Source organism: Colletotrichum tamarilloi (assembly GCF_030869305.1).
Source record: "Colletotrichum tamarilloi strain Tom-12 chromosome Unknown Scaffold_45.1, whole genome shotgun sequence".
Classification (NCBI taxonomy): domain Eukaryota; kingdom Fungi; phylum Ascomycota; class Sordariomycetes; order Glomerellales; family Glomerellaceae; genus Colletotrichum; species Colletotrichum tamarilloi.
Genome location: NW_026849428.1, coordinates 24,955 through 38,963, shown reverse-complemented (window position 1 = coordinate 38,963; position 14,009 = coordinate 24,955). Strand labels below are relative to the sequence as shown.

At 53.4% G+C, this 14,009-nt stretch overlaps 4 protein-coding genes across 4 annotated transcripts; 1 reads left to right on the top strand and 3 right to left on the bottom strand.

Moving 5' to 3' along the window:
• On the top strand, positions 1 to 1,830 carry CTAM01_10161 (GMC oxidoreductase; the record flags this gene model as incomplete). The annotated part of the gene is made up of 2 exons (XM_060526177.1): positions 1 to 349; positions 404 to 1,830. 2 exons carry the CDS (start codon positions 1 to 3, stop codon positions 1,828 to 1,830), a joined length of 1,776 nt encoding a protein of 591 aa, XP_060379122.1.
• A 239-nt stretch (positions 1,831 to 2,069) lies between these two features.
• Positions 2,070 to 4,524, bottom strand: CTAM01_10160 (uncharacterized protein; the record flags this gene model as incomplete). The annotated part of the gene is made up of 5 exons (XM_060526176.1): positions 2,070 to 2,314; positions 2,379 to 3,017; positions 3,079 to 3,381; positions 3,888 to 3,897; positions 4,057 to 4,524. 5 exons carry the CDS (start codon positions 4,522 to 4,524, stop codon positions 2,070 to 2,072), a joined length of 1,665 nt encoding a protein of 554 aa, XP_060379121.1.
• A 732-nt stretch (positions 4,525 to 5,256) lies between these two features.
• CTAM01_10159 (ABC-2 type transporter) lies at positions 5,257 to 9,884 on the bottom strand (the record flags this gene model as incomplete). Its single annotated transcript, XM_060526175.1, has 3 exons — positions 5,257 to 6,950; positions 7,005 to 9,066; positions 9,123 to 9,884. The coding sequence occupies 3 exons, from the start codon at positions 9,882 to 9,884 to the stop codon at positions 5,257 to 5,259; spliced, it is 4,518 nt and encodes a 1,505-aa protein (XP_060379120.1).
• Positions 9,885 to 11,771: 1,887 nt separating this feature from the next.
• Positions 11,772 to 13,471, bottom strand: CTAM01_10158 (uncharacterized protein; the record flags this gene model as incomplete). Its single annotated transcript, XM_060526174.1, has 3 exons — positions 11,772 to 12,555; positions 12,615 to 13,139; positions 13,197 to 13,471. The coding sequence occupies 3 exons, from the start codon at positions 13,469 to 13,471 to the stop codon at positions 11,772 to 11,774; spliced, it is 1,584 nt and encodes a 527-aa protein (XP_060379119.1).
• Between the last annotated feature and the right edge of the window lie 538 nt (positions 13,472 to 14,009).

Genomic DNA, 14,009 nt, shown 5'->3' with positions numbered 1-14,009 from the left:
ATGCGGGGCTTCCTCACCACATCTACCCTCCTCTCTGGAGCAGCGGCCTTGGCTGTTCGCTGTAACAACGGTTCCAGCAATGGCTACGACTACATCGTCGTCGGAGGCGGTACCAGCGGTCTGGCTGTCGCCAACCGTCTCTCAGAAGACCCTGCCGTGTCTGTCCTGATCATCGAGGCCGGTGGCTCGGTTTTCGACAACGTCAACGTCACCAACCCCAACGGGTATGGTCTTGCCTTTGGCACCGACATCGACTTCGCCTTCCAAACGACCAACCAAACTTTCGGCGGCAATTCAGTCCAGACTATGCGTGCTGCCAAGGCTTTGGGAGGAACCAGCACTATCAACGGTTTGTGGCGATCATCGGTTCAAAAGACTGGACTCAGATGCTAACAACTTGAAGGACTGGCCTACACCCGCGCTGAAGCCTCCCAGATCGACGCATGGGAGCAACTTGGCAACGAGGGCTGGAACTGGGATTCTCTCTTCCCCTACTACCTCAAGAGCGAGCACTTCCAGACCCCTGAGCCCGCCCGTCAGGTCGCCGGCCGTCTCGAGTACGAGGTCGATGTTCACGGCGAAGACGGACCCCTCCTGACCGGCTGGACCTACGGCCAGACTAACGGAACCATGCCTGCCGTTCTGAACTCGACCTTCCAGAATCTCGGTCTGCCTTGGAATGAGGACGTCAACGGCGGAAACATGGTTGGCTTCTCCGTCTTCCCCCGCACCGTCGACCAGGCCAACGCCGTCCGTGAGGATGCCGCCCGCGCCTACTACTACCCCTATCAGAACCGAACCAACCTCAAGGTCCTTCTGAACACCAGCGCCCAGAAGCTCACCTGGAAGAACACCGCTGCTCTCCCCACCGCCGATGGTGTTCAGATCGTCTCCGCCGATGGCTCCAGCAGCGTCGTCAAGGCCAACAAGGAGGTCATCCTCTCCGCCGGTGCTCTTGTTTCCCCCTTGCTCCTCGAGCTCTCCGGTGTCGGCAGCGCCAACGTCCTGAAGCAGCACGGCATCAAGACCGTCGTCGACCTCCCTACCGTCGGCGAGAACCTGCAGGACCAGATGAACAACGGCCTCTCCTTCGACATGAAGAACATGAGCATCGACGGCACCCTCACCACCGTCGCCTACCCCTCCGTCGCCCACGTCTTCGACAACGCCGACGAGGTCGCGGCCCAGATCAAGGAGGCCCTCCCCGCCTACGCCGCAAAGGTCGCCTCTGTCAACGGCAACGTCACCCGCGCCTCGGACCTCCTGGAGTTCTTCCAGCTGCAGTGGTCCCTCATCTTCGAGTCCCAAATCCCCATCGCCGAGGTCCTCGTTAACGCCGGCTCGGGATCCTGGAGCAGCGAGTACTGGGGACTCCTCCCCTTTGCCCGCGGCAGCGTCCACATTGGTGGCAATTCCACCTCCCGCGCCGTCATCAACCCCAACTACTTCATGCTGGACTGGGATCTGCTCGAGCAGGTCGAGATTGCAAAGTACATCCGCAAGCTGTACAGCAACGCACCCTTCTCCACATACACTGGCACCGAGACCCGTCCCGGCACGGACGTCGTCGCTGCCGATGCCGATGATGTCGCGGGCTGGGAGAGCTACATCAAGGGCAACTACCGTTCCAACTTCCACCCCGTTGGTACCGCTGCCATGATGCCCCGCGAGAAGGGCGGTGTTGTTGACTCCAGCCTCAAGGTCTACGGTACCGCCAACGTCCGCGTTGTCGACGCCTCTGTCCTGCCTTTCCAGGTGTGCGGTCACCTTGTCAGCACCTTGTACGCTGTTGCCGAGAGAGCGGCGGACCTTATTGCCAAGAGCTCGTAAAGAGGCTATAAGTTCTCAAGACGACTCGACTCGGTCGAATTCGACCATTCCTTTTTCACATTTCTCAGTAAATATTTTAAGCACAATCAGATGTTCATATCCATAGAGTAGAGTGTACAAAAGTCACGCGACTTAGTCAATCAAATTCGAGTTTAGATCGTATCTCTATATCCGCATGGAAACCAATCCAAGGTCACTGAATCCTCGCATGGCTGTCGAAGATTTCTTACAGAAAGCTCCTAAGAAACGGTATAGACAACCTTCTCTCCACTAACAGGACGCATGTGATCCTTCGGCGGCTCATTGACCTGCTTCGGACCAAAGAGCGGGATGCCTTCCGATGCGATGTTCTCTAGTCCTCCTCGCATCATGCGAACCGGGTTTGCCTGCAACTTGACCTTTCCCAACGACGCTTCCGATCCGAGATAGTTATAGAACTGTGTTGCAAACTCACGGGCTTCGAGGTTGGCTGGGAATGTGATGCCTATAGATTGTCAACCAAGGAGGCCCATCATGGATCAGTTAGCAAAAAGCCTGAGGTCACTCACCTTGGAACTGGATCTCTACGCCAAGACCCTCCCAGACTGCACCTGTCACCGGCTTGATACTGAGCTTCGATGGATCAAACCCTGCGAGGGCCGGTGCTCGGAACACCGCCAGCTTTCCCTCGCTGACCAACGTATCGTGCACACGTTCGACAGACGGAGTCTGTGAGACCGCGTCTATGCCGTAATGAACTCCGCCACTTATGCGACAAACTTTGCGTACCGTTGCTTGCCATTCAGTATCTCTGTAGTCAACTAGCTCGTCGTACGAGTAAGGGGCTTGGCGCAGCATGCCGTGTTTTGCACTGCTGGCGGCACCGATGAGACGGATCTGAGTGCCGAAAGTTTTCTCAGCCAGGCGCACAAGCTGTGCGGCAAAGAGACCTAAGGATGTTGTTGCCCCGTAGATGAAGACATTTACGGGCTCTTCGTTGGCGAGTCTGAGGTGGTCGAAACTTCGGGGTTGGGTGAATGGCCCCGGGAGCTCGAGTCGGCTGAAGACACCTTGCGCGGCTGTAAGTCCACACAAGCTGACAGTAGCAGCTTCTTGGAACGACATCTCGATGGGAATATTCCATGTGAGGTCATAGTCAATGACGACGTACTCGGCAAAAGCTCCCGGGCGGGAGTTGACAGAACAAGCTACATATGCATAGTCAATACATCAATGGTCTATTCAAACGTCCTGGGTTGTTCAACTGACCGCCTTGAACGAAGCCAGCTACATGTGTTCCAATCTTGACACGGGGATCATCGATGTTCTGGATGTCTGTGCCAACACTGGCGACCTCCCCAGCGAAGTCACTACCGACTACACGGTACTCTTGTGCCGCAATTGGCTTGTTTATATAGAGCGCGTCTACATGATTGAGCGCAACTGCTCTGACGCGGACGAGAATTTCTCTTGGTCCAGGTTCCGGAGCCGGGATATCTTGTACAGCAACGGATTGATCCTTTGATTTTAAAATCAAGGCTTTCATGGTGATATCAGGACCGCAACTTGAGGCTCGTTTTCGGGATCAAGGGATTGTGAATATCGAATGAAGTTTATTCAGATTTTCTCCAAGATGGATAATGATAGAATCTATATATGACTAGGTACTTAGGTACTTTACTATAGACTTAGAAGAAATCAAAAGCTAGATCATACGATCAAACAACTTGGCTTTCGAACTCGGTCTACCGATGTCGCGAGAACGAGCAAGTCCGCGGACTTGATGTGTAAACCCCGGTCTTCAAGCTGACGACATGGACTTAATTGCCCTGCTTTGTGAATTTAAGTCCGACCTTGTCTCCAGCACGCATAAACGGACCTTGCTTGAGTCAGTTATCGCGAAGGCTAAAAACTTGTAGTCTTCTGATCTTGGGAACCTTGAGAGGTTGCCACAAGACTTCACTGTTTAATCGCGTGGAGGTAAACAGCAACTTCAGGATTGAACATGCGATCTTCGACAAGGTAGTCCGCTGCCTCCACCAGCCATGTTTGGCAGTCCTTGAGAGTGGCCTTTTTACCTGACGTATCCTTGAAATTTCTGTTAGTCAAGTATTCCGAAGGCATTGCAGAAACAGATGTTTGCAAAAAAGCACCTCTGAGGACCTGCCTACTAGGCAATCATACACGCATGAAGTGGTCTGTTCAGAGGTATTGCAGCCATTTGGAGAAGTCAAGCGAAAGCCTCACCTTGTCTTCAACTGCATTCAAAGTTTTCCCAGGGGCCTTCGCTTTGTACGCACTAGCCTCAAAACCGCAGACAGGCCTCTCATCAATCTCTTCCACTCCCCAGTTGAGCATCGCGTCTTCTTTAAAGTGCTGAGCATCAACCCACTGCAGCGAAACTCTTTTTGTAGGGATATCTGAGGTGTTTGTGAGGTCATGACTGCGTTTGACCTCGAATTTGAAGCCATTACGCACATCACCGGTCGCGTGGATCTTGACACCGATATCATCATCGGCGCGAGAGCGTACAAAGTATGCCCAGTGATCTTTGAATGGCGAGCCATTGAAGATCAGTAATTCGACCAAGAAAGCTCCAGGGGATCCTGTCGGGGGCACGGTTGGCGGCGGTGGGGCCGGAGCCGGAGTTCGAGCCTTTTCGACAAGCGGCCGGGGCGGAGGTGGCGGAACATCGCCAGTGTGAGAGAAAGACATTCTGAGATAATTGGTGGCGTTTTTAAGTGTTTGTTACTAATGCCTTGTAAAACAGCTGACGTGAGTCTTCAATGTTGAAGTTGAGGCTTCTTGATCTTGTTGGACACCTTCGTGCACAATCAGGCAGCAACAGCACGCGCTATGGACCTCAACACAATGTCTCAAGATTTCTTTGTTGCCTAGGGATCGCTTGAGCCACGCCACGCCATTGGCTCAGTGGATTCGGCCTGTATGTGTAGCCTTCATCGTCGTGTCTGGATGTTATAGTGACTAGAAGACGGTCAACGGGTGGAATGTGAAGATGAGCAAGAAGCTGCCAGTTGTTGAATGTTGCGGGAGACAGACTGTGCTGTGACGAGCATCCGCTTTGTCACTGCAGCTCATTCATCTGCGGCGCTCAATGAAACAGAAGATGTCTAGGCGCTCTTATCTATTTATTCAATGCTTGGTCGCTTGGTGGTAATCTGACGTCTACTCTGTCCGAGGCTTCACCGAGAACTCGTTTCCACGAAAGTCAAATGAGAGGATTCGAAAACTTTACTAGGTTTGCAGAGGAGGCTATCACGTGAAGGAATTGTTTGTAGACTTTTTGGTTTAGGATATTGAGTCTATAAATCTACCAATTTCGTTGAGGATATCCAAAGCAACGCTCGCTATATAAAACATGACATATTAAGATATTGGTATGATTTTCCCATGAAACATGAAACTGTAATGGTTGAGGCCATTAACTTATTGGGCCGCCGTCTCCTTTCCCTTGGACTCCTTCTTGGGCTTGGACGAGCCGGAGTTCCACTTCTTGACGCGGACGAGGTAGTAAGAGATAACAGCAATGAAGATGTTGAAGAAAATGAAAGCCCAGACGATACCGAAGTTGCGCCAGCGCTCATCATAGAAGATGTTGCTGCCGGCCAAGTACTGATCGGCATTGCTGAGAGAGCAGTACCGGCAAGCCTCAGTAGCCTCGGGGTTCTGGAGCTGGCCGGGGGCGAGCTTTAGGTAATCCGCCAGGTACTCGCCGCATGTCAGGTTGGCAGGCGGGTTGAAGACAGAAGTCTCGGTGGCGGAACAAGTGACGGGTCGGCCGGACAGTTGGGTACCCACGATGCCAGCAACCCAGTAGGTGAAGGGGGACACGCGGTACATGAAGATCCAGAAGCCGGGGAGGGCAGTCGGGGACTGCAAGACACCGCAGAAGGTCAAACTCATGAGGACCAAGAGAGTAACCACGCCTGAGGCGGTCTGGGCATCGGGGAAGGCAGCGATGGTCATGTGGGCGAAGGAGGACGCATAGATCAGGAGCTGGATGGCGTAGAGCATGACCAAGACCTGGCGGACGGAGCCCTGGATGCCGATGATGGGGTAGTAGAAGCAAGCCCAGATGAGGATACCGGTGACGATTTGGTAGGGGATTTCGACAATGATGTTGGCGAACATGAATGCCTTCCAAGAGTAAGCCTTGCTGGGGCGTTCGCGGACCTCGTAGAGGGCACGCTGTGTGACGAAGTGAGGCTGGATCTGCTGCACGATGGTGGAGAAGATGGTGATGACCATGAAGACACCAAAGACAACGTTTTGCATGCCGGCCATGGTACCATCGGCCTTCCAGAAGGAGAAACCAATGAAGAGACCTGCAGCGATACCGAGGAAGAACTTGGCGAAGACGTAGTTGGGCATGCGCCAGTACTGCTGGAAGACACGACCGGTGACCTCCATAAGCTGGGTGCTGAAGGGCATGGCAAACTCAGAGTGGGCACCAGCATCTTCGCTACCAGCGACCTCCTCGTGCTGCTTCTCGAGGTGGATTCTCTCGATCTCGGCCTCGACGCCGTGGCGTTCATTGCTAGATTTCCAGACGCTGTGCCAGTCTTCGCCCCTGGAGTTGGTACCGTTGTTGACAATCTCGAGCATGTACTCAGCGGGGTTCTCCTCATCACCGCATCGGCGAGCGCCGTGGCCCTCGAAGTAGTTGAGAAGGGTGCGGGAGTTGTCGCCGATATCACCAAAGTAGACAGTCTTACCGCCGCGGGCGAGGAAGAGCAGGCGGTCGAATTGCTGGAAGAGGATGGCGCTGGGCTGATGAACGGTGCAGAGAACGGCTTGACCGGCATCGGCCAGCTTGCGGAGGAAAGCGCAGATGGCCCAGGAGCTCTGGGAGTCGAGACCACTGGTAGGCTCATCAAGGAAGAGAAGAAGCTTAGGCTTAGCTGCCAATTCGACACCGATGGTAAGAAGCTTGCGCTGTTCGACGTTCAAGCCCTCGCCGGGAACACCAACGACGGCGTCGGCAAAGTCGCGCATGTTGAGCATGTCAATAACCTCCTCGACGAAAGCGAACTTCTCCTCCTTGGAAACAGTCTTGGGCTGGCGAAGCATGGCGCTGAAGCGCAAGCTCTCGCGGACGGTGGCGGTAGCCAAGTGGAGATCTGGTTAATGTTAGTTGAATGTTCAAACAATGTTGAGAAGGAGAAGCCGCATACCTTGCTGCTGAACGTAGCCAGTCTTACGTTGGAAGCTGGCGTCAAGAGGCTTGCCGTTGACAAACATGTCGCCAGTGATGACACCCATGGTAGTTCGCTGAGCCAAGACATCGAGAAGAGTCGTCTTTCCGGCGCCGGAGACACCCATGAGGGCAGTGAGAGTTCCGGGCTTCACCCAGCCATCGACGTGGTCAAGCAGACGACGGGGTTCACCCTTGATCTCAATATCGTAGACGACGTCTTTCCAAGTGAAAATATCCTTCTGGGGCGGGATTGAGTTGACGTTGGCCTCAGTCTCCTGGTCCTTGGGAACAGCCATCTCCTCGTTGGTGACGCTGCGGTTGACGCCATCCTGAAGATGAGCAGGGACGCGGCCACGCTGGAAGACGAGAACCTCGGCGGCGCTGGTGGTGGAGGAGTTGAGCTCAGTAGCGACGAAGTAGATGATCATGAAGAAGAAGAGGAAAGCCAGCAAGATGCCAAAGTTGCGCCAGACGTGGGAGTAGTAGTACTGGTAGTTGGTCTCGATGAAAGCATCGCCACTAACGGTGCGCTGGCCAGCGACAGCGCCGACAGCCGAGCAGATCCAAGAGTCGCCAATCAGAGGTGTGTATGCGGGGATAATCTCGGAGCAGACGAACTCGCGGCCGTGGAACTCGTTGGCGATGAGAATCTCGAAGGCGTAGAAGATGGGGTTGATCCAGCGAATCCAACCAAACCAGTCAACCATCTGGGGAACTCTGATGACAAAACCAGTGTAGATGACAAGAGCCAAGACAAGCACACCAGCCAACATCATAGCCTGAGAAATAGTCTTAGTGATGGCTGCCATAGTTCTGAAGACGGCGCTCATGACGAAGGTGGAGATATAGGTGATCAAGAAGTACAGGAAGAATTGACCGGGTTCCCGACGCAGACCAGCGAGGAAGTACAAGATGAGGTTGAAACAGGTTGCCGTGACGAACTTGATCGGGATATCTGCGACGATACCGGCGATAGCTTCAGCTGATGGATGATAGAAGGCGTAGGAAGCATGCTTTTCGACAATGGGCCGCTGATCGTATAAACTGTTGATTTCGGAAATAGCAGTGAGAGCGTTCATGAGAATAGCCTGGAACAAGACCGAACCCTTGGAGTAGAAACCTGAAGTAGCGTCAGGAGTGCCGTAGAAGACCGAACCGATGATGAGAGCCAAGATGATGTTGAGAACAGCCGCTGTAGCTGTAGCCGAGATATCGTTCCAAATACGCTGATAAGCGCGCTTCGTGGTAAGTCGCACTTGCATCGCCAAACTGATGAGGTAAGGAGACTTGGGGCGAACATGCTTCGCCTGTCTGTCGTTCTTCTGCTGGCGAAGCTCAGTGAGAGCATGACCGTGGGGGTCAATCGGGTTCTCGTCGGTGTGCTGCTCGATCTCCTGGCGGAGAGCTTGGTACTCGGGAGATGCACGCCAGTATGCCTCAAAGTCCTCGGGGGTTCTGGGAACCTGGTTCTCCATGCCCGGACGAGCCTTGCGCTCGATGGGGTTGGTGACCGAGGTCAAGAAGTCTCCTGTGGTCTGACGCTGGGGGCATTCCCAACCCATGCGCTCGAAGTAGGACTTAGCAGCAGTGGCAGGGCCGAAGAAGATCTGGCGACCTTCGTAAAGAACGACAGCCTTATCGAAGAGGTCATAGATGGCCTGACTGGCTTGGTAGATGGCAACAGCGTTGGCACTGCCGGTGAAGTCGGAGGCAAGGCGCAGCGACTGAACGAACTTCAGAGCGGTCGCGGAATCCAAGCCACGAGTACTGTTATCCCATGCGCACATGGGAGAGCCAGCAAGCATCATCTCAGCGATGGAGACACGCTTTCTCTCTCCGCCAGAGACGCCACGAACGAAGTCGTTTCCGACCTTGGTATTGTAGGTGTGGCTGAGACCACAGACTGCCATAACAACCTGGGCTCCTCTCTTGTGAGCCTCCTCGCGACTAAGACCCAAGGGTCTGTTGGATGGTGTGCGAACTGCGCCGGCAAATTCGAGTGTTTGACCGACGGTAAGATGGGGGAAATGTTTGTCAACCTGTGTCGAATGTTGTTAGTGAATATCAAACAAAACATTGGGGCGTGGGAACGAACCTCCTGATTGTAAACGGTTTCTCCCTTAAACTCCTTCATCATCTTCTTTTGTGGGATGCCGTTGTAGTGGATAACGGACTCGTCTCCAATGCTCAGACCCTGGAGTTCACCAGTCATCGTCTTCAGGAGTGTACTGCATCCAGAACCAGGGCGACCAAGAACGATCAAAAGCTCGCCGCTCTTGAGCAGGCCATCGAAGCTGTTGAGAATCCTCTTAGGCTCCTTCTTTCCGAAGCTAATGTGCTCGCCGATTCTGAGAGGTGCTTGAAGGAAGTCACCAACGGTCTGTTGCAGCTGCAAAGCAGCGCCAGTACCAGAAACGTTGAGATCCTTGTAGGCGACACCAGCATGCTTGAGGGTGATTCCCTCATTCTGCATGGCTCGCATGAAAGCCTGGAGCCATTTTGAAAGATCAAAAGACTTGCTTGCAGGGTCCAAGGCGGGATCGTCTTGGCCGTAAGAGATATGTGTCGAAAGAGGACGGCCATTGCTGGCCAAACTTTGATGCCGCGAAAGGTTTGTTGCGATTCTCTGAAGTTCCCTCCTATCCTCCTCATCGATCATCATCGTATCGCGGTGGGTATCTCTCGTAGGGCTGGAAATGTCTCCATATTCTTCATCGGAGGAATCGCCATTCTTTCCCGTGTTGATGGGAGCAAAGCCGCCAGTGGGCTGCTCGGATGATGTTCGTTGTTCTCCGTTCATTGTGACTGAAGAGGTAGTTGTGCCGTAGCTGCCTCGGGTTGCTGTTCTGTCCTCCATGGTTGTAGATGTGATGACCAGGGGCGAAGCTCAGATGAGCTGGAAATTAAGGTTGTTGGTATTAGTCGCACAGCCGATTGGTGATGGTGCTGGAGTGTTTGCTAAAGTATGTTGCAATGTGTAAGATGCTCACAGACTGTATGGAATATTCGATGAAGACTAAAAAGCGAAATTGGGATGTATGGGTTTCGGATGACTATATTATATCAAGAACCCATAGTAGAAGCAGATCTACGGTGTACGCTTGCGGACATGGCCAACCTCCCGGGGCCACCGAGCTAGAGCCGTGATCCCGCCAAGCCAGCTGGGCTCTGAGTTTGTTGCGCGACTCTAGCAGACGGCCGAGACCAGTTGGTGCGGAGTTCGCAGTGCTCCCGCCGACCGGCCGGCCGGTGGCTATGAGGTCACCCCTTGCCAAACATGAAGGCATTCTCCCGGGTCAGTACTCTAACCCCGAACTGTTGCGCACAAGATGTGTAAGCTAGGGGAGAAAGCGAGCGTGTTCCTAGCGCACGGAGTGCATGTTGGGCTTTCCGAGTTCCCACCAGCATGGATGGCGGAGCGGGCGGGCTGTTGTCTGCCATCACAGTCCGTCCCCGACTCGGGGACTTGGAGTGACCCGAGGGGCTCGATAACTCTTCTAGCTTGGGTGCAAGAGCCATGCTGCGGCCCTAGAGACGAGTCAGAAGCTAGGCTTTGCTAAGCTTGCTAAGCCCTTTACGGTCAGAACATGGGCTAACTGTGGTCGAGACGCTCTGCTGTTTTCCGATTGCATCATGGTGGCTCCCAGTTTGGCCCCGTTTTGTCTCTGGCACTCAGCCAAGCATGCGATTCTGTCGCGTAGGCCCACCGTACATCTCTGCGTTGCTCGTAAATCTGGCGTCACATCGGGATGGGGCCACCGGCAGACATACGGGAGATTTACGCTGGGCAGGGCTGCGGCTGTTCACAGCGCACCGAAATGAAGCTTACGCAGTAACGCAGTACGGATACGCATTCCACCAACGGAACACCCGTCCCCGAGGTACCGATGATTGTCACTGAGTGGGTATTTTGTGTCGGAGTTTGCAAGTTGTGGATTGTTGATTGATAAAGACCAGAAATTTCCCCCTTACTTCTAGAAGATGCTTATCGTTTCTGTCGCTGTGTTGCGGATTTTAGGTTTCGATAACCCAGCGCAGTTGTTGTGATCAATTTGAGAAGTTGAGCCAGATTCTCCAGCGAGCTAAACAAAACTGCGAGTCCGTCGCCCCCAAGTAGACGTCACTTTGCAGCTACCGAAGTTCGGTGCATAAGACTTAGATGTTAGACCCATCGTTGTGAGATTCAACTTCAGATGGAACTAGGGATTCCGACTAGCGAATGTGCATTATTATTCAGCATCATTGAGTGTTTCCACGTGAGGTGGGCGAAACATACATAATTCTCAACTGATGTGAATCACCCCTTTTTGATCCTTTTCCACATTCTCGGGTCCCGGGGTCCTGCAATCGGCTGAAATATCAGACCGCTGAGTCAGGTCTTGCATTGCAGGTCAAATCGTATGTAGTGCGCTGCGCGACGACGCAGATCGTCCCTCCCGAACGACCGAGAATTTCCTAGGAATCTCCCCGCAGCATAAGCTTCGACTAGAGGGGAAGTCCAGAACCTCTTTTTGAGCGGCGTTGACGTGGTTTTCTCTTCATACTTCGGTAAGCATTAAGATGGCATCTCTTGGCAGAAAAAGTCCGCTGCCAAGTAGAGTTTCCGCTGCGTCACTGGAAACTCTGTTGGTCATCTCGCAAAGCGAGAAGCTTCTGGCTGGAGAGGAACGGGGAGGGTTACTCATCAACCCGTTTGCTCCGTTGTCCCGGTAGTTCCCCCAATTCCCCTTTTTCGGTTTCCTATTTACTCCTTTTTGACACCCACTTTGCCGATCTTTCTGAGTCCCCAAACCGTCACAAACAAGGTTGCGCCGTAAAGCGCAAAGCAGTACCAAAACGACGCCCGGTAACCCTCCAACAACGCCATCGGGCTCTCCTTGTCGGCGAGGTTCGACCGGGCAGTCACGGCACTCGCAATGGCGCCCGATGAAGCCAGCCCTACGCTTTTACCGATTTGGGCAATGGCGTTGTATACTCCTCCGGCCACGGCCTGCTTCTTGGCCGGAAACAGCGATGTGATCAGCAGATTAGAGATTGTGAATAACGTGTCAGCGCCAATAGCGTTCATAAACATTGCCCAGAAGACGCAGATCCAATAAGACCACGCGGGGTCAGCGATCGCCATCAATAGCGGCGACAAGCACGCCAGGGCGACGGCGATGAGAATCGCTAGGTCTGCCCGGACGCGGTGGACCACGAGACCGGCGACGATGTTGGCCAGGACTCCGCCCACGGGAGCCGGCAAGAAGCGCACCGATGTGTCGATTGCGGTGAGCCGCTGCACGTATTGGAAGTAAAACGAGCTGAGCTGCTCGGTCGCGTTGAAGGCACCCCATACCATGAAGACACTGATGCAGATGCAAGTGAAGCTGCGGTTCTTCCAGAGTGAGTTTGGGATTATGGCTGGTTTACCCAAGCGCTCTTGTCTTTCTACCCAGGCAACGAACCCGCCGATTAGCACGGCAGAGATGGCGAGTAGCGCGATATTCTCTGGTTTCTTGATATCCTGAGTGCTGTCGGTGATCGCACTGTCAACGTCCTGTTAGTTGATCTCGCTCTCCAAGCAGAGGGCGCATGCCAGACTCACGCAAGCACATAAGAGACCATTGAGAGGAAGGCACTGGCTAGGAATGCTCCAACCCAGTCAACCTCGGTCCTGAACCTGTGCCAAGTGACCGGATCTCTCTTGCCGATGCCAGGCAACCACTTCAGCGCAATAAAGAAGATGATTGTGTTGATGATTGCGGCGATGTGGAATCCCCATCTCCAGCCAATCGTGTCTGTGAACACACCACCAACACTGAGGCCAACAGAGAACCCAATTGGTTGGCCTCCGCCCATTGATGCAAAGGCGATATTTCTTCTCTTGCCCGTGGGGAACGCGTGCGTTATGATACTAACGGCGGATGGGAGGCACATGGAGATGGCAATTCCGGCAAAGGCACGGAACATGATGAGCTGGATCCCCGTGTTCGCCAGCCCACAGGCAAGGGTGAAGACTGATTGCAAGAAACATCCCATAAGATAGAGTGTTCGAGCACCGTAGAGATCGGCCATGGCGCCAGACAGCAGTAGTGTGCATCCGCAGGTCAGGGCGTAAACAGAGGCAGGCCTTGTTACTATCAGAATGAGTGTACAACGACATGGGTCTTTTAGCATTAGTCCCTACCATAAGAGAAGGTTGCCATCAAGATGAACATCTCGAGCCATGGCCGGAATGCAGACAGTAACTATGCCGGCCAGAAGGGAGCTAATGCCTGTAATACAGGTCACTGAGGAGATGACAACCATGGTTTTACCCTTTGAAAGGTCGCCATTTTGACCATTCTCGGGGGAAACAGTAGTCGGGTCCAGCGACTGCGATAATGTTGATGTGGAAGCTGAGAGTTGTGGCAGTGGTGTTGCTGGTGCGTTGACCAGCTCCACTGTGGTCGTGGTCGACATCGTGAGTTTCTAGTTTGGTGGTTGGTGACTTATGGCCTTGAACCACCAAGCAGGCAGGCTGCACTCTTCACTTATTCAACTGTGGACTGAACAGAAACAATGGGGATACTGTCATTTCAGAGGGAGTACAGGGCGCAGAAGACGCATTTTCATTATGCAATTGCGCAAATTTTTGACCAACCTGCCCGATCTCGGCCGAAGTGGACGGACCACCGAGTTGGCCCATTTTCGGGGAGGTAGTAACATAATAACATTGACACCGTTCGAAATTTACTGAGTCGCCATGACTAATGGCCACAGTCGAAATAACCACCAAGGTAGATTGGTATTTCTGTTGGTGTTCACGGGGTAGAGATGCCTGAGTCTTGCTGGGAATGCAGCGACTTTAAAGGGCGTTGATTGATTTTGGGGGTCTATGGGATGAGATAGTATCGCGCCATTATATTATTAAACTCCTCGGGACCAAAACAACCCAACCTTTATAGTCATGTCTCGTAAAACTAGGTCGTCAAGCAGTCATAAACATCCATCTCGAGAC